Raw genomic sequence first — 24,371 nt, 5'->3', positions numbered from 1 at the left:
CACACACACACACACACACACACACACACACACACACACACACACACACACTAGGGCATTAACGAAACACACACACACACACACACACACACACACACACACACACACACACACACACACACACACACACACACACACACACACTGTCCCTCCCTGTGTGTGAATACTAGCCCTCTGTGAGTCTACTGTTACAGTCTTTAGTTTGCATGCCCTGTCTGTCTATGAAAAGCAGCTCCCCCCCCCCCCCCCCCCTCTCTCTCTCTCTCTCTCTCTTCTTCCTCCTCTAATTAGGTCTCTCCCTTCCTCTATCCTTCTCTCTCCAAGTCTCTATCAGTCTGTTTCTCTTTCTTTCCTTTCTTCCCTTCTCTGAGCTAGTGTGCCGGCAGCTTTTCCCTGAGAGCTGCCATGTTTTCAGTTTCCTCCCTCTCTCTCTCTCTCTCTCTCTCTCTCTCTCTCTCTCTCTCTCTGTGTCTGTCCCTCTGGATCCAGATGAATCCAGTCTTTGTGTCCTTGCCGTGTTTGCCAGGCGTTCCAATGGTTTGATAGAGCACGGTGTCTGTCTGGCCTCTCCACTGATCCTGGATGCCATTGTGAACAAACAGACTCTCTTCTCTCTATGCTGTTGTGGTTTGGTATCTGAACCAAGATCCCCGTCCCCCACTTTAGCAACCTGACAGACTGTGTGTGTGTGTGTGTGTGTGTGTGTGTGTGTGTGTGTGTGTGTGTGTGTGTGTGTGTGTGTGTGTGTGTGTGTGTGTGTGTGTGTGTGTGTGTGTGTGTGTGTGTGTGTGTGTGTGTGCGATAGTGTGTGAGATAAAGTTTGAGTATGGAAAAATGTCAAATCCGTTAATCTAATAAAGCACTCAGTCAACATCACTCCTCTAGAGAAGCCCCAATGTGGTTAAAATGGTTGAGGATGTCTTTCTGTTTTTTTTTTGTTTGTTTTTTCAAGGGAAACGCGCACTTCAAAACACACATGCGTGTATTAATCTTTATTTCGGGCCATGAAAAAAGGAAAAATACATACATACAATGTAGTCCACTAATGATAGTGGCACCGAAAAGGTGTAGGCTGAAGCAGTGCTGTGTTCTACCTGTAACGCACGTATACGGCGTCTGCTGTTGGAAATCAAAATATGAATAGCGTCTGCCCTCGTGAACCTTTCAAAGTAGCGTATTTGATAGGCATTATCCACTGGCGTCTGCCCTGGCCACACGAATAGCCATGGGTCATAGATTATAGTATGCCCTCAAAAAAAGTCTTAAGCCAGGGCTTATTTTGCCTACCCTACCTTTGAAGAGTAAAAAAGGTAATTTTTAAACACATATTCCAACATTGATTTCACTAAACCGATAGACGTGTACATCGTCACTGTTGGGCAGAAAACCTCGTATCTCCCAAGTTTCAAATTTGTACAGTTTTTCGCAAAGTAAAGCCTTGCTTTCACCATACAAGGCCGTTGCACAAAACTAGTGAAAACAGCAGATCTACAAGCACACAACGCCTCGCGGTGCGAGGCGTTGTGTGCTTGTAGATCGGCTGTTTTCACTAGTTTAAATCATTTTTAAAATGATAAATACAAAACAAACGGTTTTGGACATACAAGGTTTCCACCTGACAACGACGATATATTCACTAATAATCTCCTGTTAAATGTCAATGGGAACTTGGGAAGCCTGCTTTGTCCTTGCAAAGACAAATAGATGGAGAGGATGACATGAGGGGCAGAGATGGGATTTATGGCTCTTTGAAGTGAGGGATCTGTTCCTTTCAAAGAGCCGTTCAACAGACTGGCTCATTCTAGTTACTTACTTTGTAGATTTTGATTATAATTACAAATCACTTCAACCCTATATACATTTATTTCAGACATATATAGGTACATGCCTGCCATTTGAAAATAGACGATCTACAAGCTCACAATGCGTCGCAACGTGATGCCTTGTGAGCTTGTAGATCTGCTATTTTCAAATGATATTTCTACATTTCATTCAATGGAAAACCTGTGAAATGGGTCATTCTGCATAATGAGTACTTTCTACTATTGGTACTTACACATTTTGATACCAATACTTTTTGTACTTTTACTCAAGTACCTTAACATTCCAGAGTATTTCTACATTGCAGTATTGATACTTTTACTCAAGCAAATATTTGACTCCCCCTCATCAAAAAAGGCTCGCTAAAGAATTTGAGTTATTTTTCCACCACTGTTCATTAGAAAGGAACAGCTTCCTACTGCAAATCCTTCATTTCAAAGAGCCGGTCAAAAGACTCGATTCGTTGGCGGACGTCCCACCTCTAATGAGGGGACGTGAAGCAGCAGAGGAGGAAGGGTCCAGACGTGTGTGTCTCAAGGATGGACAGACGCGCGTGTCGGTGTGCATGTCAACAGCGGTGCCAAGGCGGGGATGCTGTGACTTTATCCTCAGCCATCCTACACAGCAAAATCCCTAGTGTTGTAAACGCACCCCTTGGGTAGGGCTGTCACCATTATGACATTTTACATGGCGATTAAAGGAGTAGTTCACCCCCAAAATGATTTTTCTTCTATTGATTACTCACGACAAGGAGACTTGAGTTCAATAATGTTTTTTTTGTATTTGTTGCATTCCTAAGACAAAAATGTGATTATAGTCAATTTACCACCCATTGATTGATTCCGGATGGGGACCCGAATGGATTTGGGTCCCCATCCGGAATCAATGGGGGTACATTTCTTGCAATCAAATTTTTGTTTTAGGAATGCAACAAAAACCAAAAATATATATATATATATTGAACTCAAGTCTCCATGGTGTGAGTAATCAATAGAAGAAAAGTCATTTTGGGGGTGAACTACTCCTTTAATTGTCACTCAAATAATTGCGATTAACGATTTAATTGTGTTTTTGTCGTTGACAATTACATTTTTGTTTGGCTTTTAGGCTTTGAAGTTGCACATGGTAGATATGATACATAACCTAATGAAGGACATATTTGACAACTTTACACTTTAAAAAGAACATTGGTAGTGGAAATAGCCGATCTACAAGCTCACAACGCGTCGCGTAGATCTGCTAGTTCCACTATTTTTTTTAATGTTTGAACATATATAAACATTTTTCAACATGTAAACGATTATGACGATTATCACAAAATAATTGCGATTATGTCAAATAATTGCGATTATGTCAAATAATTGCGATTAGGGTTAGGGTACAGCCCTACTCTTGGGTTACGTGACGGGACCACGCTGTTGGGCCGAGGCGTACCTGTCGGGACGAGCCGAACTAACACTGAGGATTTTGCAGTGGTGGGAGGCCGTGTGGGAGGCTGGGATGGAGAAAACAGACAGACCGGAGCCTAGAGCTCACGTGTCTGCTGCCCACCAAGATATGTTGACAGATGAGTTAATGGATGACTGGGACCGCGGCCACCCACAGGTCACTGACAGGGCTGCCCCCGTGTGAGTGAGTGTGTGAGTATATGAGGTCTGTGCATGTTGTGTGATCCAGAGTTCTCTTGTTGTACGTTGATGGTGCACACATATACAGTATTCCATGGCATGTAGGACAGGCACGTGCACACATAGACATCAAAGGGGGCTTTGAGCCCCTGCCCTTTTATCCGTCTGTAAAAAGTGCCCTCTCCAAACTATGAATGCAGTTTTTACTATGGTGAAAGAAATGCAAATGCCCTCTTTCCATGCCATACCTGAAGGCAGCATTCAAGCTTGTCCAAACTCTCCTGAACTTGAATGCAGCATCTCATGTTGAAAGAATTGCCCTCTCTATGTAGAAATCCATGCCGTACGCAACGGCACCAGTATTCACTCGATTATGCTTAGTTCAGTATCAAGCACCTGAAAATAGCCGACCTCCAAGCTCACAACGCGTCTCAGCACGATGCATTGTGAGCTTGGAGGTCTGCTATTTTCAATATTTTCACCAAAAGGCCCTTTTAGAAATGTCAGCCCCTCCCTCTCTAACATTCTCTGCACGTCCCTAGTGTAGGAGTTAAAGGGGACAGCATCGCGCTGTATGGCCACAATTACACTAACCTGATTCCTATTTTCTGATGTCAAGGTCGCTATTTTGCCATAGACCAGTGGTTCCAGGGCTCCACCTACCTTTTCATTAGGTAGCACCACCAGAAATTAGGTAGCACCATCTTTTTCTTTGTATAGCGTGGTATTAATACATAGCCTTATCATGTTGATGATAGTTGTTCATTTCCATACGACCATACCGTAGGTTTGCCTTGATGTAATGATTGACAATGACCCAAACATGATATTTTACTAAATATTTTTGTCTGAACTTTAGGTTTCTCCGCATGAGCAGCAGTAGTTGACAAAATAGTTGAGCACACATGCATAGTGCATGATCTGTGCACGAATGTGTGCACCAGCACACTATTTTTTTAACCCTTTGTTGGCGAACCGGCAATATAAGAGGTCCCACTTTAAATATGGCACTGAAGAAGTTAACGAGCCACAGCTGTTTTCAACTCCAAAGCGCACATAACAGTAGGTTAACGTAAACATCCACTAGCGATTGCTAATCAATAGCTAATCTAATAGCAAACAGCCCCGTGGATTATAGATTATCCAGTTCGAGATGACAACAGAAAAAGCATGGTTATACAAAGAAAGGTTATGTATCCAAGGTAAGCGAGAGAGAGACATCTGTCTGTCTGTGTGACTATACGTGTCCACCCCGCACCGACTAGCTTGAGTGTGTGTGTGTGTGAGAGAGAGAGAGAGAGAGAGAGAGAGAGAGAGAGAGAGAGAGAGAGAGAGAGAGAGAGAGAGAGAGAGAGAGAGAGAGAGAGAGAGAGAGAGAGAGAGAGAGAGAGAGAGAGAGAGAGAGAGAGAGAGAGAGAGAGAGAGAGAGAGAGAGAGAGAGAGAGAGAGAGAGAGAGGGAGGAAGGAGCAAAGCACTAAGAGTTGAGGCATTACATTACATTGAATGTAGATTGGCTTAATTTGTCATTTTAGAGGTATTTGAAAGTCCTTAAATTGTCACTTTAGACAATATAGAGGAAGCCTCTATACATTTAAACTTCAGGTTTGTTTACTGTTGAGTGAGAAAACAATGTTAACATTTAGCTAATCATCTGGGGATCCCCCAGAATAAATTGGGGACCCCCACAGGTTGAGAACCACTGTCATAAGTGGCGTTTCCATAAAGCCACTTTTTGCGCATTAACGGCTTATTCGCAAAATCTTTTTATGGAAACACTTCAAAATGCGAATATCCGCAAAAAGAAATATCCGCTTGGAGGAGGTGGATTTTGAGGCTTTATCGAATAAACTAAAAGCACATTTGTGAATGGAAACGGGTCAGTCAATAAATGCGAATAAAATATGACGTTCTGGTCCATATCGTCCTCCTATAACACTTTCCCCCGCCGCTTAATTAACGTCCATTGTATAGCGTTAGCCCACGAAACAAACCGGTTTTTACACACGGAGTGACCCTTCGTCATCACACCGTGTTGCGCGTGCCAAAAGTGGCCGTACAAGCTCACAGCAGCTCGCATCTGCGACGCTGCAGGATGCAGTCTGCCCGGAGGACTCAACCGGGCGGCGGGGCGGCCGCCTCGGCTCGGGGACGCCCCTCGGGGCTTCCCGGCCGGGGTCGCTTGCTCTGTGCTCCCGCCGACCGCACTTTCTCTGCGGCGGTGCGTCGCGACCGGCTCTGGATCGGGATGCGTGTGCAGCGAGTCACAGCAGTGCCCTCACGTCTCTCGGTCTGAAAAAATCAGCCCCATCCCAGCTGACTCTATTGGCTCTGTGCACTGTGTGCAAGCCCGCGGGAAGTGTTTACAGCACGTCGGTTAGACGGACCCAGGCAGGATCTCCCAAGAATCGCATTTCACCAGTTTAATGGAAACGGGCTAAATTCGCTTTGTCTGATAATTCGCTTCCCTAATTCGAATAAGTTTATGGAAACATGGCTATAGACAACGTAAACAAGGACAAAGGTAACAGCCAGAGCGAGGCTAGTGCCAAAACACAGGGAGTGAGGAGTTGTAGTTTTCACTTTCATGGATTTGACAACAAACACATCACTGGAGTAACAGGTGAAGCACATCTTCAGCAGCGTTTCCGAGACACAGAAGACGGCTTAGTGTTATGGATGCTAATGGAACATTAAACTTACAACAAATATATAGGCGTAATCAGGGGCGTCACAGGGGGGGAGAGTGGGACTGAGTTACTAGGGCCCAAGGTCGAGGGGCGGCACTCGGTGCCGTGCTGCGAGCTTGTAGATCTGCTATTTTTGAAAAGTCGTGAAAATGTGTGCAAATCCTTATTTTTTAAGCGAACATTTGTAACTCAAATTTTGCTTTTTTTTTTTTTTAACTATATTTATTGAGTTGTGGTTTTGTTACAATCCCGTAACAAAACCACAACACAATATAAAGAAAAACAACACAATTACAAAAAAAAAACAATAATAACAATTTACATATTTTCTTTTGACATACAGAGCACACATACCAACAACACCCAGATTCCCATGCCACAAGGCCGTATAATTGGCTGCAGAGGGAAAACGTCTACCCCACTCCCGGTTCCTCCATCAAATGCGAAAGATCGTTGCTCTTGACATAATGAATAAAATTCCCCCATATTTTCTCAAATAACTCTTGTTTGTTTTTGAGAGTGTATGTGATTCTTTCCAAGGGAAGGCACAAAGATAGTTCCCTAAACCACTGGGCGATGCTGGGTTTCCCTGTCTTTTTCCATGAAAGGGCGATAACCCTTTTGGCTTGTAGGAACCCAAGGTCCAGAAATGTTATCTCGCAATTTTTTATCTTATGGCCAATCGGGTAAAGGCCTAATAGGAAGAGTTTTGGGTCTAGCTCAATATTAATAAGTAGTATCCGTTGTAACTCCTTTCTAACCTCCTCCCAAAACTCCTTTATTTTGGGACATGTCCACAAACAATGGAACAGAGTGCCTTTATCATCGTTACATCTGATACAAGTGAAGTGTCTGGGATATTAGGATCAAATTTGTTTATTTTTTCTGGCGTGATGTCACCCTCATCAGCCAATTATATTGTAGCAATTTTAAACGAGTATTACTAGTCTGTGCCTGAGCCTCCTCACTGGCTGTGTTAAACTCATCCATTGTTAGTTCCCCTTGTAAATCAGAGTTCCAGGCATTAAATCTAGATTCAGATGTTTCGGGCGAGAAGTCCACCAGGAGAGTATAAAATCCAGATATGATGCCCCGTTCAAAAGGATTCCTAATGAGAGCTCTTTCTATTATTGACAGAGGAGGGATCGTCAGAGACTGTGCTTGTTTAACCTTTATAAAGTCCCTGAGTTGGAACATTTTAAACAGGTGTGTTCTAGGAATATTAAATTTGGCCATACGTTCTTCAAATGAAAGCAGAGTCTTATCTTTACCAAAAACATCTTTTAGTTGTTTGATTCCTTTTCCAGCCCAATTTTTAAAACCTCCATCCGCCCTACCCGGGGCATATGCCTCATTCCCCCAAATCGGGCTGAAGCGAGAAATGGGGATGGTATCGCACAAATATTTCCGAACATCCTGCCAGACCTTGATCATGTTTTTAACAATAGGATTGGTTGTAGCTTTTTTCAAATTTTGCTTCTGGGGGGTATCTGGAACTAAATATTTTGAGATGGGGGTCCGTGGCCAAAAATATATCATTTTGGGGGTCCTTCACATGAAAAAGTTTGAGCACCATCAACAATGGTGTGTGTGTGTGTGTGTGTGTGTGTGTGTGTGTGTGTGTGTGTGTGTGTGTGTGTGTGTGTGTGTGTGTGTGTGTGTGTGTGTGTGTGTGTGTGTGTGTGTGTGTGTGTGTGTGTGTGTTAAAATGAGTTGAGGGCTGGCGGTGTGGGTGGGAGATGGTGAACAAGCTAACTGCTGTACGTGTTGTGTGCCTGTATTGTGTGTAATGTTCTACTTGTGTGTTTTTGTACTGTATGTAACTAGAGGTTCGCGGCGCTACGTGCCGCTCACATCTACGCCCCCTCGCCTCGTTGTTAACGTGAAAAGCTCATATGGCTAAAAAAAAAGTTTTTTGAAAAAAAAAGTTTTTTGAAAAAAAAAAAAGTTTTTTGAAAAAAAAATGAAAAAAAAAATTGAAAAAAAAAATGGGGGGGAAAATATTGTGGCGGAACTATTGTGCCGCAGCACGTTTCCGGTCGGACATATTTGACGGCCGGACGCACTTCCGGTGAAGAACTCCGCGAATTAAAAAGAGTAACGTTACGTTGCTGTAATGGGATGTACATACATGAAGATTATGTTAATGTGATCGGGACTCGTGCCTAAGTGATGGAATGTACTGGAATGTGGACAGTAGTGCTATTGACTATGCAAACGTGAGTACATCATTTGTTTAGCTAACTGTTAGCCTGGTGTTGACTCTACGTCAGCACGTATGGCGCTGGTGTGACGTGAGGACGTCAGCACGTGTGCCACGTGATCAGTCCTAGCCAATTGGACTGCTTTGGGTCGTCTGTATGTATACATGTCGAATGCACCGTTCTGTCAGTTTCAAATTGTATATAGAGATGTTCACTTAAAGGACAACTTTAAGGGCTCATATCATTAGAGAAAAGAAAAGATGAGTGTTAAAATGTTTTTATTACAATCTAAAATATGAACCCTTGTTGTAAAAAGTTGTCCTTTAACACTTCTGCTGCCTTTGACCGTCTTCACCGTCATTTAAAGGGTTAATATCATGGTGCCGTTGACAACGCTCACCGTCAGTGTTACTGTAAATACATTAAAAGTATTATTACTTACTGTACGTCGCTCCCGTCCCGCCCACATCGGTGTTATGTCCGCGATTTGTTTACAACGCACGTTGGGTGTGCACGCGAAGTGAAGCTCCTCCATAGCAAATCCATTGAGAGACCCATAAAGAGACTTCATTTACTCAAAAAAATACATTTTGATCCCAAGGCTGGCGTGTTTACAGTACAAACTGCACTCGGCTGGGCACGGCATTGACACTTTTCTGGGCCCACACTGTCATGTGACAAGTGAAAATCCATCTGCGCAAAAACGACCCCGCCCGGCCCTTCAAAATAATAGCGGAGGCCTACGGAGGAAGCGGCGCGGCACCAAGCATCCCTTCAAAGTAAGAGGCAGCAGAAGTGTTAAGTGTCTAGGACCCCCTCTAAAATGAGATGCTGCATCTCAAGGGGCTACTCTGACCAAATCCTGTCCGTGTGTGTCTGTCTGTCCATCCAGAATGCTTCCAAGAGAGCGAGCATCTGAAAGACAGTCTGAAATGCTGCCTGCTGCACCTGTTTGGAGCCATAGTAGCTGGTGGACAGGTAAGCTTCCACCTGAGCAAGGTGGTCCCGTCCCGTGACTGAGAAGTCGCAGGTTTGATCCCCTGCCACGGCCAGTTGTGACCCCTTAGCTGAGAGGGAGATAAAGCAGGGACCCCCACTACATATTGTATAAAATTTTGTTGCAGATTTTCATCGACTTGTTTGACAGCACTGTTATCAGTATTTGTTGGATTCATCTTGATATGTATTTTTTCCAGACATTTAACCAAAGAAATCGTCGATATTTAGTAAATTTGACCTTTTACTCTGTACTTGGTCTGAGCTACCTCTACACCAAACCTATTTGCCAAAAATAGATGATCTACAAGCTCTCAATGTGTTGTGCTGCGAGGTGTTGAGAGCTTGTAGATCTGCTATTCTCTCTCTCTCTCTCTCTCTCTCTCTCTCTCTCTCTCTCTCTCTCTCTCTCTCTCTCTGTCTTCCTTCCCTCCCCGCTCTTCCAGTGTTAATTTTGTAGACTAAGACTAAAATACTGAAAGGCACACTAAAAGATTTTGATATTTTGTCGATTAGACTAGACAAAAAATAAATAAATCTGAAGACTAAGACTAAATCTAAGTCTAAGACTAATGGCTGTAAAAATTAACACTGGCATGTAAAAGCAATATAATTAAAGCCAAATACATCTTTTATGTATGGTTTATTTTGACCAAGTAACAGGCAGTAGAAGACAATGACTTGTTCAGAATTATGTGCTTACCGGTATATTTAGCCTAAAAAACGTATCCTAAAAGATGAAGACTAAAAGTCTAAGATTAATCCCAACAGACAAAAAATGTTTTGATATTTAGTCGACTAAGGCAAGACTAGACCAAAACAATTTCAAAAGACTAAGGCAGGACTAAGACTAAATGGTGTGTTAAATAAATCAAAATTTGCCTAAAACATTAACCCATACCCATTTAGGCCTAGAATTATTGAATGCTTTAACCAGTGAAAAATAGCAGATATACAAGCTCACAGCGCGGCACCGAGTGCCGCGCTGCGAGCTTGTAGATCTGCTATTTTTGAAAAAGTCGTGAAAATGTGTGCAAATCTTTGAATATGTATTTTCAAAGCGAAGGTTTGTAACTCAAATATTGCTTCTGGGTGGTCCCTGGAACTAGATATTTTGAAATGGGGGTCCGTGGCCAAATAAATATCATTTTGGGGGTCCTTCACATGGAAAGGTTTGAGCACCACTGACATAGTAGTCTCTCAAGAACAGACTAACTGAGCTCCAGTTAAGTGAAAAGGACCTTTTCTTTGACGATGGCTGGCCAGATTGCTGACATAGAAACAGGGGTCAAAATTCAAATTTTCACGATAAAAAAAAAATAGCAGATCTACAAGCTCGCAGCGGGGCACTCGGTGCCGCGCTGTGATATATCTGCTATTTCTTTTATATTTAAAGCATAACATATTCATAATGTGTTCAGGCCTAAATGGGTTAACACTGTGCTCTTCCCTCCCGCCCCCTGGCCAGAGGAACGCCCTGCAGGCCATCTCCCCGGCCACCATGGAGGTGCTGATGCGGGTGCTGGCCGACTGCTCCACGGGCGGCGGCGGCTCCACCACCTCCTTCGACGACTTCGGCGAGGACTGGGACAGCCAGGCGCCCGACCGCAAGGCCCTGCTCACGCTGGGCTGCCTGCGGGAGGTGGTGCACCGCCTGCTGGCCGCCAGCTCCGACCAGCGGCAGGTGGAGATCGCCTCGGTGCTGGAGAACTACTTCAAGCTGCTCAACTCGGACCCGGCCGCCGCCGCCTCCCAGCAGCAGCAGCAGCAGGCCAAGGGACGAGCCCCCGCGCTGGGCCACAACTGGGAGAGCCGCTTTGTGGCGCTGCAAGTGCACATGCTTGGTCAGTGTTTCTCAGGCTTTCACATTGCAATGTCAACTGTTGGCAGTGTAGAATAGGGATGGGACGAAATGAAAACTTCATATCACGATTATTGTGACAAAAGAAAGTGCGATTTACTATATTATCGCGATAATCAAAATCCATTATGTTAGGGCGGAGCTCAAACCGCACCGTGTTGCGACGTGTTGTGAGCTTGTAGATCGGGTATTTTTTTGGCAAAGATATTTGATAGACAGTGAGAAAAGACTAGAGAGGGTTTAAGAGGTACGGGATATGCAGCTCCGCAAATAAAAGGTGAATTGTTCCCAGTGCATGATGGAGGACGATATCATGATAAATTAAATCTCCACGATATGATTATCGTGAGTGTTTTTTATCACAATGATATTATCGCGTATCGTCCCATCCCTAGTTGTATGTAGTTGACTTGTATGGGTCAATTTAGACCCTCCTAAAGGAACCCACTTTGTGGCGCTGCAAGTGCACATTCTAGGTCAGTGTTTCTCAAACTTTCACATTTCAATGTCTCTCTATAACTCAGTTATAGAGACTCAGTGTAGAAATGGAACCAAATGAACCCTTAGCAGCAATTTCCATCCTGGCCCTAAGGATATTGCAAGTGGGCCCCCAAATAATTGGCAAAAATAGAAGATTTTAAAACTATGAAAACCGGCACATCTTATCCGCGTATCTCTGTAGGTCACGCCTGACACTGTGGTTCCTCTGACACATCACTGTGACGTCACAGGTTTGTCGCTCTGACATCATGCTCTGACATCACTGTGATGTCAGGGGAACCGCTCTTAACAGAATGGGTTTGCCGCTCTGACATCATGCTCTGACATCACGCTCTGGCTTCACAGTGATGGCACACTAACAGAATCCTTTTTATGCCCAGATCTACAAGCTCACAACGCCTCGCGCTGCGAGCTTGTAGATCTGCAATTCTTGGCTATTCTAGGTTTGGTGTAGAAGGAAAAGAAGAGTGGACTAAGTAGTGACGGTTTAAGTGTTTCAATGTCTAAAAATACACATTAGTCCAAAACCTACACTAATTATAGTGCTGTCAAACAAGTCTAGTCTAAGCTGTCTAAGAAATCTATGAACATTTTTAATAAGCAACACAACTTTATACAATAAGTAGTGGGGGTCCCTGCTTCATCTCTCTCAGCTAAGGGGTCCATGGCCTGAAAACGTTGAAGACCCCTGCTGTAGGTGACAGAAACACACACACGCTGTACATTTAGGGTAATATATATTTTTTATCATACCGTGTTCTGTTAGATGTCTTCATTCTTGCAGATGAGCTTGATAATTTGTTTAAAGGGTTACTGACTGTCACTTTAAGAATCATCTTAAAAAAAAAACAAGTTAATATTTTTATAATGTCATTGTGGGGATGCACAATTATAAGCCAATCAAATTAATTGTCTGTATAGCCTGACTGTATGACTACCTACTGTACTGGTCACCTGTTGTTGGGGGGAGAGGGGCAGATTACACATGATTGACATGAGCTTCATACTGTTTCAGACCGTTTTCAGAGAAGCTCATCATGTCACAGTGTAATCTGCCCCTCGAGCCCTTTAGGTGACATTACCCCTTTAAATATCCAAAGCATCATTGGTGGAACAGAGGACGCATGTTTATTATTTGCTTGTTATATGTACAGTAGTTTTGTTTTATTCATCTAGTGAGAATTTGACTTATAGCCGGGGACCCACAAGCCCAAAAGCTCAAGGAATAGGGTAGGACCTGTGATTTTCTGCCGTACTTTTTATCTATTAGTTTAGTCATTGAGGTCCACAGAATGAGAGGCCTGCTCTGCCGGAAACATCGCGAAAAAAAGGTTACAGCCATTTGTATATTCACTGTCCCATTGACTCCACTAGAAATATTTAAACAAGAAAAAAGAATCTACTTTAAGTAGCATGTGAGGGGTCAAACTAGGGGTTCTTCATGATTCTGAATCCATTGCAAGCATTTGTTTTGCATGAAAAACATTCCTTGGGTTAACTTTCGGCAGCCCAAAACTGTGAAAAGTGGAAAAAAAGTGATGACTCATCAATTTTCACAGTTTTGGGGTGCCGAAATCTAGCCCAAGTAATACCCATTTTGGCTAATACTTATTGTGTGTGTTTGTTTGTTTGTTTGTTTGTTTGCATTTTCTTTCCTTCCTTCCTTCCTTCCTTCCCTCCTTCCTTGCTTCTCTCAGATACCATCAGGGACATGTTCCTGTGTTCGGACAGGCCAGTTCTGCAGGCCATCTTCCTCAACAGTAATTGTTTTGAGCACCTGACTCGACTGCTACAGAACAGCAAGGTACACTGCGGGGCCCTCGTGTTCCTTTTCCCTTCATTGAGTTTGACTCAGTGTGGTTGTTGTGTTTGTTCATGTCTAGCCACCAGAGAGCCAACAGCGAGTCCACTGTAATGTCATTGAATTAAATACCTGGAACGCGCCCGACTCGTGTTCGATTTTAACCACTTTAACCATTATTTTGTGCTTAACTATTGAAAAATAGCAGATGTACAAGCTCACAGCGCAGCACCGAGTGCCACGCTGCGAGCTTGTAGATCTGCTATTTTTGAAAAATCATGAAAATGTGTGCAAGTCTTTGAATATCTTTGACCCGATCGTTAACCCGACTTCTAAATCCTTGCTCTAAATCAGTGGTTCTCAAACTTTTTCATGTCAAGGACCCCCAAAATTACATTTATATGGCCGTGGACCCCTATCTCAAAATATGTTCTTCCAGCAGAGATTTGAGTTACAAAAGTTTGCTTTGAACAATATATATTGAACAATGTGCACACATTTTCACGATTTATAAAAAAAATAGCAGATGCGAGCTTGTATATCTGCTATTTTTCAATAGCTAAAGCATTCAATAAATCTAGGCCTAAATGGGTTAAAAAGAAGATGAAAACAAGAAGCACTTGAGGTGTCTTACCTAGTGGGATGATATTTCTTGAATATTGGAACCATGTTTACTTTGTTCAAAAGGGGATTTTTTTAGAATTGATTGATGTTTTAGTTTTATTTGAGACCTTCTCATTTGAGGTTTTTAGCACTGCTAGTAGATGACAATGTCAGTCCACATTGGTCATCCATACAACACTTTGGTCCCAAACAAAATATGCGTCTTGTAATCTACAGCAGTGGTTCCCAAACGGTTTAGCTTAGGACCCAACGTTTGCCTGGGAAGCAAACTAGTGAAAACAGCAGATCTACAAGCTCACAACACATTGTGAGCTTGCAGATTGGCTATTTTAACTACTTCTTAAACATTTGTGTTCTACAGTAATTCATGAAATTTATTTAATTTTTCTTAGATTTTTACATGAAATTACTGAAAAAAACACTTTTTTTAATGTTTATTGAAAATGTTAATTATTCAAAACAAAACTTAGGAACCATTTATTTTTAACAAATGGGTCCCCGACCCACTGTTTGGGAAACAGACATGGAATTTGCTCTGCATCTGCAGCATGCTCCCCAAGGTTGAGCCCTATTGGATTTGGTGACTCCATGGCCTTTCCTTTAGTGCCACCCATAGGCCAACTTTCCACCATCCCGAAATCTAAAGACAGAATTGCCATTACACTGAGATCGCTATTTGGCCGCTAGCGGGGCTTTTAGGCTATTTAGTCTTGTTCTCCTCCGCTTTGGTCTGGTGTAGCCTATTATATTTAAACGTAGCTAGCATTTTGGCCTCCTTTGCATGATAACCGCCCCCACCCACAGCCTTGCTGGAACACCAACACATAGCCAGAGCCCTCTCCAAGAACCATCGCCTTTAACCTCTCACCCCCAACCTTCCTCCACCTCCTCCTCTCCCTTCTAGGGATGGGACGATAAGCTATATTATCGTTTATCGTGATAAAAAAACACTCATGATAATCGTATCGTGGAGATGTAATATATCGTGATATCGTCCTCCGTCATGCACTGGGATCAATTCACCTTTTATTTGCCGAGCTGCATATCCGGTCTATTGGTAAAACGTACTTATAATATACATACTTGATATATACATACTTGATATTCTTTTTTCCACTCTCTACCAAGTCTCCAAAAAATAGCCGATCTACATGCTCACAACGTGCCGCAAGGCGACGCGTTGTGAGCTTGTAGATCGTCTATTTTTTGGCAAATGTTCCGCCCTGGGGATATTTTGATTATCGCGATAATATCGCAAATCGAGATTTCTTAGGTCACACTAATCGTGATAATCGATTATCGTATGGTCCCATCCCTACTCCCTTCTCCCACGACCTTTGTCGCCCCTTTCTTTTGTCCCCCAACCCCCATGTCTTTCTCTCTTTCTCTCTCTTTCTCTCACATACACATTTGGATGTTAAAGTTGACACATTGCCTGTTATTGTTATTGTGTGTCAGCTGGTTAATGCTAGGTGCACGGCGGCTGACAAGGACCAGAAAGATATAACCAACAACAGGTTACTGACAGGAGAGAGGGACACTCAGGTACCGCCGAGAAACCCCCATCCAACCTCACCCCAAACTCCCACTCCACCCCTGACACCACCCCTCCCTCCCTCCTCCCTCACCTGCTACCTACCGCTGTTATCACCACCTGCCAAACCTCACTCACCCGTCAACCGGCGCAGAGCCAAGATGGCCACTCCACAGCAAGACCCGCAAGGCCCTGCATTGCCCTAGTTCAGGGGTCTTCCACGTTTTCAGGCCAAGGACCCCTTAGTTGAGAGAGAGATGAAGCAGGGACCCCCACGACCTGTTCCCATATAGTTTCATCAGCGCAATCAGTGTTATTTCATGAGGCCCAGAATTCCAGGCAATTGCCATAGTTACTTACGCAGACATACTAATAATAATAAAATGTTATTTGTATAGCACCTTTCATGACATGAAATGCAGCTCAAAGCGCTTTACAGAGCAGAAAATGAAGCACAAGTGCTTAACTCTTTTAGTGCTAAAACAATATTTTTTTGCTATTTTACTTACCCTGAGCTGCTAGTAGCGACGTGGGTGGTCCTGGCTCGTCCATCGCTTTCCAACGAGCCATGCTACATGTTGCGACGATTTATTCCATTGAAAATGGTTTAGAATAAAGTTTAGAGCCCCCCCCACCCTCTATTTTTGCAAGACGTATTAAGGTTTACAAAAAACGAATATTTTCGGTTTCTTTAATAAAATGAATTAAATAATCAGAGGCCACAACGAAGCCCCGGTCTAAATCTTGATCCAAGCCGCCTACCAAGCTCTCTTTCCACCGGCCCGTAATCGGGTAACGTCGCCAAATGCGCCGCCCAATCCAATACATAGTCACGTCTTTAGAGCTCATTTTCTCTGAACTGTGTTCCTAGTGCAGCGGAAAAGTTTTTTTTTGCGGCTAAATAGCCTCCGATCGGGCTTCTAAAAAAATAAATAGCTGATAGCTAACTGTTAGCTCTCGGCCTCCATTTCACGTTCATGACACTGTTTGCAGAAACAACACAAGCCACTTCTTCGTGGGATGTTACTATGAAGCCTTATGGAGGAATGGCTGGCACTCTAGCGGCACCTTGTGGCCCCTGGCAGTCATCGTGTTAAAAAAAAAAAAAAAACACAAATACAATAAAGCAGAAAAATAAAGGCATAAAACATTGAAGAACAATTTCAGAACAGTGTGGACGTCAAAAGGGATTTAAAAATAGGTCTTGAGCTGGGCTTTAAAGCTATCCACAGAGGCTGCCTGTCTTAGGTGTAGTGGGAGTTTATTCCAAGCTGTCGGTCCGTAGAAGCAGAAAGCTGCTTCACCATATTTTTATGTCATTGTAGGCACATCGAGTAGGTCAGCACTAGAAGACCTGAGTGGGCGGTTTGGAACGTATCTATGCAGGCAGTCATAGAGGTACGAAGGCGCCAGACCTACTAGCTGCGATGTGATCTGGATTCAGAAAAAAGCCAACCTCCACCTGCACAAGCTTACTTTTAACTTTGAGACCCCCCTTTGTCCCACTCAAATTCCTTTAAAGGTTCCAGTTGTCTGTTGCCTGTTACTGAATGCCTTCCTATAACCCGGGCCTAACTGGAGGCTTTGTTTGCATGTGGAGACACTGAGCTGCCACTCACCTGCCTGGCTCACCCAGGGGCGTCACAAGGGGGGGAGGAAGTGGGACTGAGTTACCAGGGGCCTTATTTATTTTATAGCTATTTAGCTATTGAAAAAAAATAACAGATATACAAGCTCACAGCAGCGAGCTTGTAGATCTGCTATTTTTGAGAAGTAGTGAAAATGTGTGCAAGTCTTTGAATATATGTATTCTTTAAGCCAACATTTGTAACTCAAATTTTGCTTTCGGGGGGTGTCCCTGGAACTAAATGTTTTGAGATGGGGCTCCGTGGCCAAATACACATGAAAACGTTTGAGCACCACTGACATAGAAACGTGTCATTTTCCAAAAACCATAGAAGGATTTGAAATATTCAAAGATTTTCACGATTTTTCAAAAATAGCAGATCTACAAGCTCGCAGCGCGGCACTCGGTGCCGCGCTGTGAGCTTGTATATCTGCTGTTTTTTTTTTGTTTTTTTTTCAATCGTTAAAGCACAGGGGCCCCACAGTGAATCCTTGTACCCAGGGCCCAGAATTTGGTGCGACCCCCCTGGGCTCACCTGTAGACTAGGCTGAATGAAGTAGTGTTTAGTAATGGAAACTAATGGCAGTCCATTCAGTAGAATGTGCTGCATCCACACAACACAACCACTTGTTCCCATCAGTGCAGTTATTCAGGTTTCTTACACAAAGGGCCGCTTTTATGAGACGTAATCCTTCTATTGATCTGGTTAACATGAATGCAGATGGGCGCATGCATATACCTGCACAGGAACATACACCCCCACACGCACAGAAACAAACACGCGTTGTGCAGCGGCTGTAATTGGATACAGGGGCCGACGCGGCGCAGTCGCTGGACTGTCAAGTTGGTTTGCCAGGCAACAGGTCTAGCGTAGTTGAAGAGAAGTGGTAATACGAGTGAGGAATCAAATGTGGATCTAACTTCCCATCAACTTGTTAAAAAAAAGCGAATTGAAATGAGCTGGAAGTTAAATTGATGACTTAAAAAAAAAACTATAAAAGAAAAATGCAAAGAGCGCAAAACAAACATCACAAAAATGGCAATTCAGCCTGTGTCATTGCTGTAGAGTTACCTCTCGGCCTCCCGCGTGCCATTCCCCTACCCCTACCCCTCCCCCCCCCACCCACCCACCCCCATAGTCAGGGGCCTTAGGGTTTTTTGTGCTAATCAGTCTAAAAGCGCCAGATTTTGCACAGATGTAGCCCAGGGCTTGCTCTAATGATTTAGCTAGGGCGCCCGAGTCGGCGACCTTCGGGGTCGCCACATCGGCCAAATTAAGTTGGGCTCCCATTGACTTTCTATACACTATACTACAGGAGGGGAAAAAAATGCTGCTGCTTTAAGTAGGATGTGAGGGGTCTAACTAGGGGTTTGTCATGATTATGAATCCATTGCAAGAATTTGTTTTGCACAAAAAACATTCCTTGGGCTAGAAATGGCCCCAACAAATTCTTGCAAATTCTTGCAAAACACAGATTTTTTTAAAACACATTTTTGGACACTGCTCCTACAGATTTTGCCCTAAAATCACGCAAATCGCTACACAGTATGTCTACACTCATCTCATCAACATGGATCTGTCCCATCTAGCACCACCATCAGGCAGATTTTTTTCAAACACATTTTTGGACACTGCTCCTACACATTTTGCCCTAAAATCACGCTGCGACCTGACGGTCACTTATCTCCCGATTAGGGAGTCTTACTGGTATAGTGTATAGAAAGTCGATGGGAGCCCAACTTAATTTAGCTGCTGTGGCGACCCTGAAGGTAGCTGACTCGGGCGCCCTAGCTAAATCATTAGAGCATGCCCTGGGCTACATCTGTGCAAAATTTGGTGCTTTTAGACTGATTAGCATGAAATGACCATTTTATCTCCCTAAGGCCCCCGACTACGACACTTGTTTGACTCCTTTGCCCATCCCCCACACCCCTCACACCCCACTTCCACCAATCACTCCTCCTTGGTTTTTCCTGCGGTTCTACAGTACTCTGGGTTCCATCGGAATGCTGTCATGTCAGCCTGGCTTGTGTTCTCACAGCAGTCTGTGGCTTGTGATAGCCTGGACGTGTTGGTGATGATGATCATGGTCTGAGATCCTCCTTTTTTTATTTTCCCTTGCCCGCAGTCCCTCTCCAGCCAGTCCGTGCCACAATGTTTGATTAAAGCGCTTGATCGCTGTGCGCCATGAATCCGCGGGCTTATTTCCCCGACGTCAAAACATGTTGGGCGGTGGAGGACAGAGCTGGACGGAGCTGTGTTTGTTCTGTGTGTCATTATTTCTCATGGTTTGGTGTTTGTTCTAATGGGCTGCATTCTATGTGTGTGTGTGGGTGTTTGTTAAGAAAGAGAGGTTGTTCCTGTTGAGAGATTTTTTGGTGTCTTATCTGGTGTGGAGGTGGGTGGCACTGGGTATGTTTTTTGTATACTGTAAAGACTTCCTCCTGTCAGATGTTCCTGAGGTCAGATGGTAGAGTCTCCCTTCTGACACCACCAGTGGTGTAAAGTAACTAAGTATTTACTTAAGTACACGTTTGAGGTATTTGTACTTTACTCGAGTATCTCCAATTTTCTATACTTTTACTTCACTACATCTCCGATCCAAACATTCTACTTTTACTCCACTACATTTATTTGAAAACGTTAGTTACTTGTTACTTTGCAGATATAAATTATAATATGATAAAACATAAATTTTCCACTTTAGCCCTATTGTATACCTACTATATTTGAACATGTTCTACTTTTACTTTTGGTACTTCAAGTACATTTTGATGCCAGTACTTTTGTACTTTTACTTTATGAATTCCATTTTACTCTGTAACAGAGTATTTCTACATTGCAGTATTGGTACTTTTACTCAAGTAAAGAATGTGACTACTTTTTACACCACTGGACACCTCAAACTACTGCAGTTAAAGCTGTTACAGCAAAAACACGAGCACCCATAATCTGGGATCTGAGGTCACTGACGATTTCCCTCACAGGGTCTCACACACCAATAAGCCACACGTAGACGTGCATGTAAGTCTCCTTTTTATTCCTGCAAGTGTGGTTGCATGTTGTGAGCGATATAATATGCATTTATTATTGTTTTTAACGACTACATTGTTATTTTTACCGTGCCAAGCCCTTATAGCTTTAAGCCAGGGGTCTTCAACGTTTTCAGGCCAAGGACTCCTTAGTTGAGAGAGAGAGATGAAGCAGGGACCCCCACAACCTTTTCATAGATTCCATATAGTTTCGTCGTTTGACAACACAATCGCCAGTGTATTTTGGATTCATGTCAATTTGTGTTTTCAGATATTTGACCACTTGAACCATCAACACTTAATAAACTTGACCTTTCACTCTGTACTTCGTCTGCTCGTTTTCCCCTCTACACCAAAGCTCTTTGCTAAAAAATAGCTGTTGTGAGCTTGTAGTTCTGCTATTTTTGGCTAAAGTTCTCCGAATAGGGACACTAGGGTTCAAGTGGTTAACATAAAAAAAAAGAAAAAATAACTTTATATCACTCAAAGATTTGGAGGACCCCCTGTAGTAACTCTTAGGACCCCCTAGGGGTCCCTGACCCCCTGTTGAAGACCCATGCTTTAAGCTTTGTGCATGCCACCCAAAAAGTGCTGTGTGACAAACATATTCTGCTGGAATAAAAGGAGGCTTCATTCACGTCCGATCACGCTGCACATCACGCTCACCCCTCCACTGCGCCAGCAACAGGCAACCTGGCCGGCTAGTGACTCCAAAACGTTGTTCTTCCCCCAGGTGTTTCAGGGGCGTTTGGACTCTCTCGCCATAGCAACCATCAAAGCCTTGACAACGGTCATGCATAAATCACCAGCTGCAAAGGTAAGTGATCAGTGTGTACAGTGCAGTGACGTCAGTTCAGAAAAAGCTAAGGTATGGCAACATGACTGGTGTCTTGCACGCGTGCAAGACACCAGTCTTGTTGCCATAGCCATACCTTAGCAACAGGCATGATACATTTATTTTAAGAAGTACATTACATTTTTTCCCCCGTTTCTACTGTTTCTTGGGCTGGATATGGCAGCCTGGAACGGTTGTTCAAGTGCAGCTAAAGTTGGCATAGGCTATAGTAAACGTGCCACAATTAACAATAATGAATTGCATCTGTACCATTTTGTCAAGATGGGGAGAATACAAGTGTGGAGAATATCATCATAATACCTTGTTAAAGTAACCATTTTGTAAAATTTTGCATTTGTTGTTATTTTACTGTAATTTAACAACATAATAACCAGAACAGGTAGACAAAGAGAACCCCCTAGGAGTCCCGGACCCCCTGTTGAAGACCCCTGCTCTAGATAGATAAACTTTATTGATCCCAAGGGCCCTTCAGGCCATATCGCTTGATGAAATTTCGCTTGATGAAATGTGTCGGTCACATTCACAAAGATCTGTCATTTTAATAGGGATTTGAACCTGTGCTTCGTACCTCCTGTCCCAGTAACACAAAGCTAACCTCTACATCTCGCCCATACAGGAGGTGTTCAAGGAGCGGATCGGTTATAATCACCTCTACGAGGTGCTGGTCTCCCTGGGCCAGCCGTCCAGGCACCTTCTAAAGGAACTCATGAACATGGTAAAAGAGACAGAGATATCTGTTTTGCTTTTACTTCTCTATATTGGTGGTTCTTAACCTTTTCAGGCCACGGCCACCAAAATAATCATATTTTAACTGGGGACCCCCCCACCCTAAAGAGCACTAAGAGTTGAGGCATTACATTTTGTATAACACAGTTCTATTGTGAAAATAGCAGATCTATTTCACTAATCAGTTCTAGTTGGCAAATGATACCGTCAGAGGTTTGCGATAGTGTTTGACTTTTTTCTTTTTGACCTTGCTGTCTATCTGACTATATAGTTTTCTGATCATTGCCATGTGATCTTCAACTTGAACCCTCAACACGCGCGTGTGTGTGTGTCGGTGTTGTTTTGACAGCAAATTTTGATTTAGTTTTAGTCATAGTCTTTTGAATAAAATGCCATTTAGTTTTAGTCATAATTTAGTCACCTGAAAAGTTTTAGTTTTAGTCTAATTTTAGTCGATTAAATAATTTAGGTGACTAAATCTTGATTTAATCGACTGAAATGTATTTTGGCAGGCCTTGATGGCATCGTAATGACTGATTTTAAACTTTGAGTGCGTCGCAGCGTGACACATTGTGAGCTTGTAGATCAGCTATTTTCTGCACTCAACACCTGAGAGCAACCAGACATAACATGACTCTCTTCTCCACTAGTCCCTCCCTTTTAGTCTTTTTAACGTTTTAGTCTAGTTTTTATTTTGTTGACGGAATTGTCAATATATTTAGTTTTAGTCATCACAGCTTGGTTTTTATTTAGTTTTCGTCAGTGAAAAAAACACAGTCGACAACCAAATTTGTCCTTCAACACTGGTGTGTGTGTGTGTGTGTGTGTGTGTGTGTGTGTGTGTGTGTGCGTGCGTGTCTGTGTGTGTGTGTGTGTGTGTGTGTGTGTGTGTGTGTGCGTGCAGGCGGTGGAGGGCGAGCACACGTCGGTGGGCATCCTGGGCATCAGCAACGTGGAGCCCTTGCTGCTGCTGGTGCAGTGGCTGCCGGAGCTGGCCTCCTCCGAGCTGCAGCTCTTCGCGGCCGACTGGCTGCGCCGCCTCTGCTGCCTCAACCGGCAGACGCGCGCCACCTGCGTCAACGCCGCCATGGCCCTGCGGGCGCTGGCCGCCCTGGAGGGCCACGGGCAGCTGCACCGCGCCTGCGCCGAGAGCCTGCTGGCGCTCCTGGGCTCGCTGGGCTCCCAGTCGCTCGGCGCCAGGGAGCTCCAGGGCCTGCTGCGTCTGCTCCGGCCCCCCGAGGCCGGCCGGCCGCACCCGTACGCGGGGGCGGCGCTCCGCGCGCTGCTCGCCATGGTGCGCAAGCAGGGCCTAGAGAGCGCCATGCAGTACTTCGACCTGTCGCCCAGCATGGCGGGCATCGCCGTGCCCACAGTGCAGCGCTGGCCCGGCTCGGCCTTCAGCTTCCTGGCCTGGCTGTCGCTGGACCAGGACCAGCAGGGACCGCCCAGCAAGGGGGACAAGAGGAAGCAGCTGTACAGGTGAGAGCTGTCACAGTTATTACATAATCGTCTAATCGCAATTATTTGACATAATTGCGATTCTTTTTCATCATCATCATAATCGTTTCCATGTTGTAACGTTTTCATATATTTTAGTAAAAAATAGTGGAAATAGCAGATCTACAAGCTCACAACGCGTCAAGCTTGTAGATCGGCTATTGCTACTATCAATGTTCTTTTTTAAGTATAAAGTTGTCAAATATGTCAGTAATTTCTTTGTATATTTAGGTTATGTGTCATATCTGCCATGTGCAACTTCCGAGTTTCACTGCCGAGTGAGAAAAACATAGTTTGGTTTCTTGACTTTTCCACAAGACGGAGACATCATAGGGGAACACATGACGTGGCTGGTATCGATTGGGCAGAAAATGTGAAACTGCTTCAAATATTCTGATATTAAAAGATTCTCTCTAGCAGCACCTCACTCACTTCTTAGAGAGAGGGGAGAGAAAGAGAGGGAACAAATAGAGCTATGGTGGACAAAAACCAACAACCTAGTGGGGGAAAAAGAACCCTCCAAAAACCCACTCGCTTGTTCAGGCAACCAGAGAGCAAACACCATTTGCCTGATTTGTTTTTCATTGCCTCGGGCAATCGGGCCGCCATTAGTGGCAATGGCTGATTCTTCATTGTCTTATGTTGACAGAGCTGACAGATGCTTAACCACTTAACTGCTTAACCCCAATATTCTGCTGCGACGCGTTGTGAGCTTGGAGGTCTGCTATTTTCGATATTTTCACCAAAAGGCCCTTTTTAGAAATTTCAGCCCCTGCCTCTCTAACATTCTTTGCACGTCCCTGAAAGGAAGCTTAACCGCACGAGTGGTTAAGAACTTCTTCTCACTTGTTCTTTTTCTTCTTCTCCTGTGTAGTTTCTTCACTCCGGGGGGCACCGGGTTTGAAGCGTTCATCAGCTCCGCGGGGGTCCTGGTGGTGGCTGTGTGCACCAAAAAGGAATATGTCACAGTCATG

The 24,371-nt window shown here is 43.9% G+C and overlaps 1 protein-coding gene across 2 annotated transcripts in view; it reads left to right on the top strand.

Annotated features, from left to right (window-relative positions):
• The window catches only part of nbeal1 (neurobeachin-like 1), a 160,590-nt gene that overhangs the window by 32,863 nt on the left and 103,356 nt on the right, over positions 1-24,371 (top strand). For both annotated transcript variants that reach the window (XM_080720925.1, XM_080720924.1), the window contains exons 8-14: positions 9,234-9,319; positions 10,806-11,181; positions 13,397-13,503; positions 21,052-21,135; positions 21,791-21,889; positions 22,805-23,379; positions 24,272-24,371. The exon at positions 24,272-24,371 is cut by the window's right edge and continues 33 nt beyond it. In XM_080720925.1, coding sequence (XP_080577051.1) covers positions 9,234-9,319; positions 10,806-11,181; positions 13,397-13,503; positions 21,052-21,135; positions 21,791-21,889; positions 22,805-23,379; positions 24,272-24,371 — 1,427 coding nt within the window. The remainder of the gene's footprint in view (positions 1-9,233; positions 9,320-10,805; positions 11,182-13,396; positions 13,504-21,051; positions 21,136-21,790; positions 21,890-22,804; positions 23,380-24,271) is intronic.

Source organism: Nannobrachium achirus (genome assembly GCF_963921795.1).
Source record: "Nannobrachium achirus genome assembly, chromosome: 24".
Classification (NCBI taxonomy): domain Eukaryota; kingdom Metazoa; phylum Chordata; class Actinopteri; order Myctophiformes; family Myctophidae; genus Nannobrachium; species Nannobrachium achirus.
The sequence above is the reverse complement of the archived record's forward strand: the minus strand, read 5'-3'. Positions and strand labels throughout refer to the sequence as shown.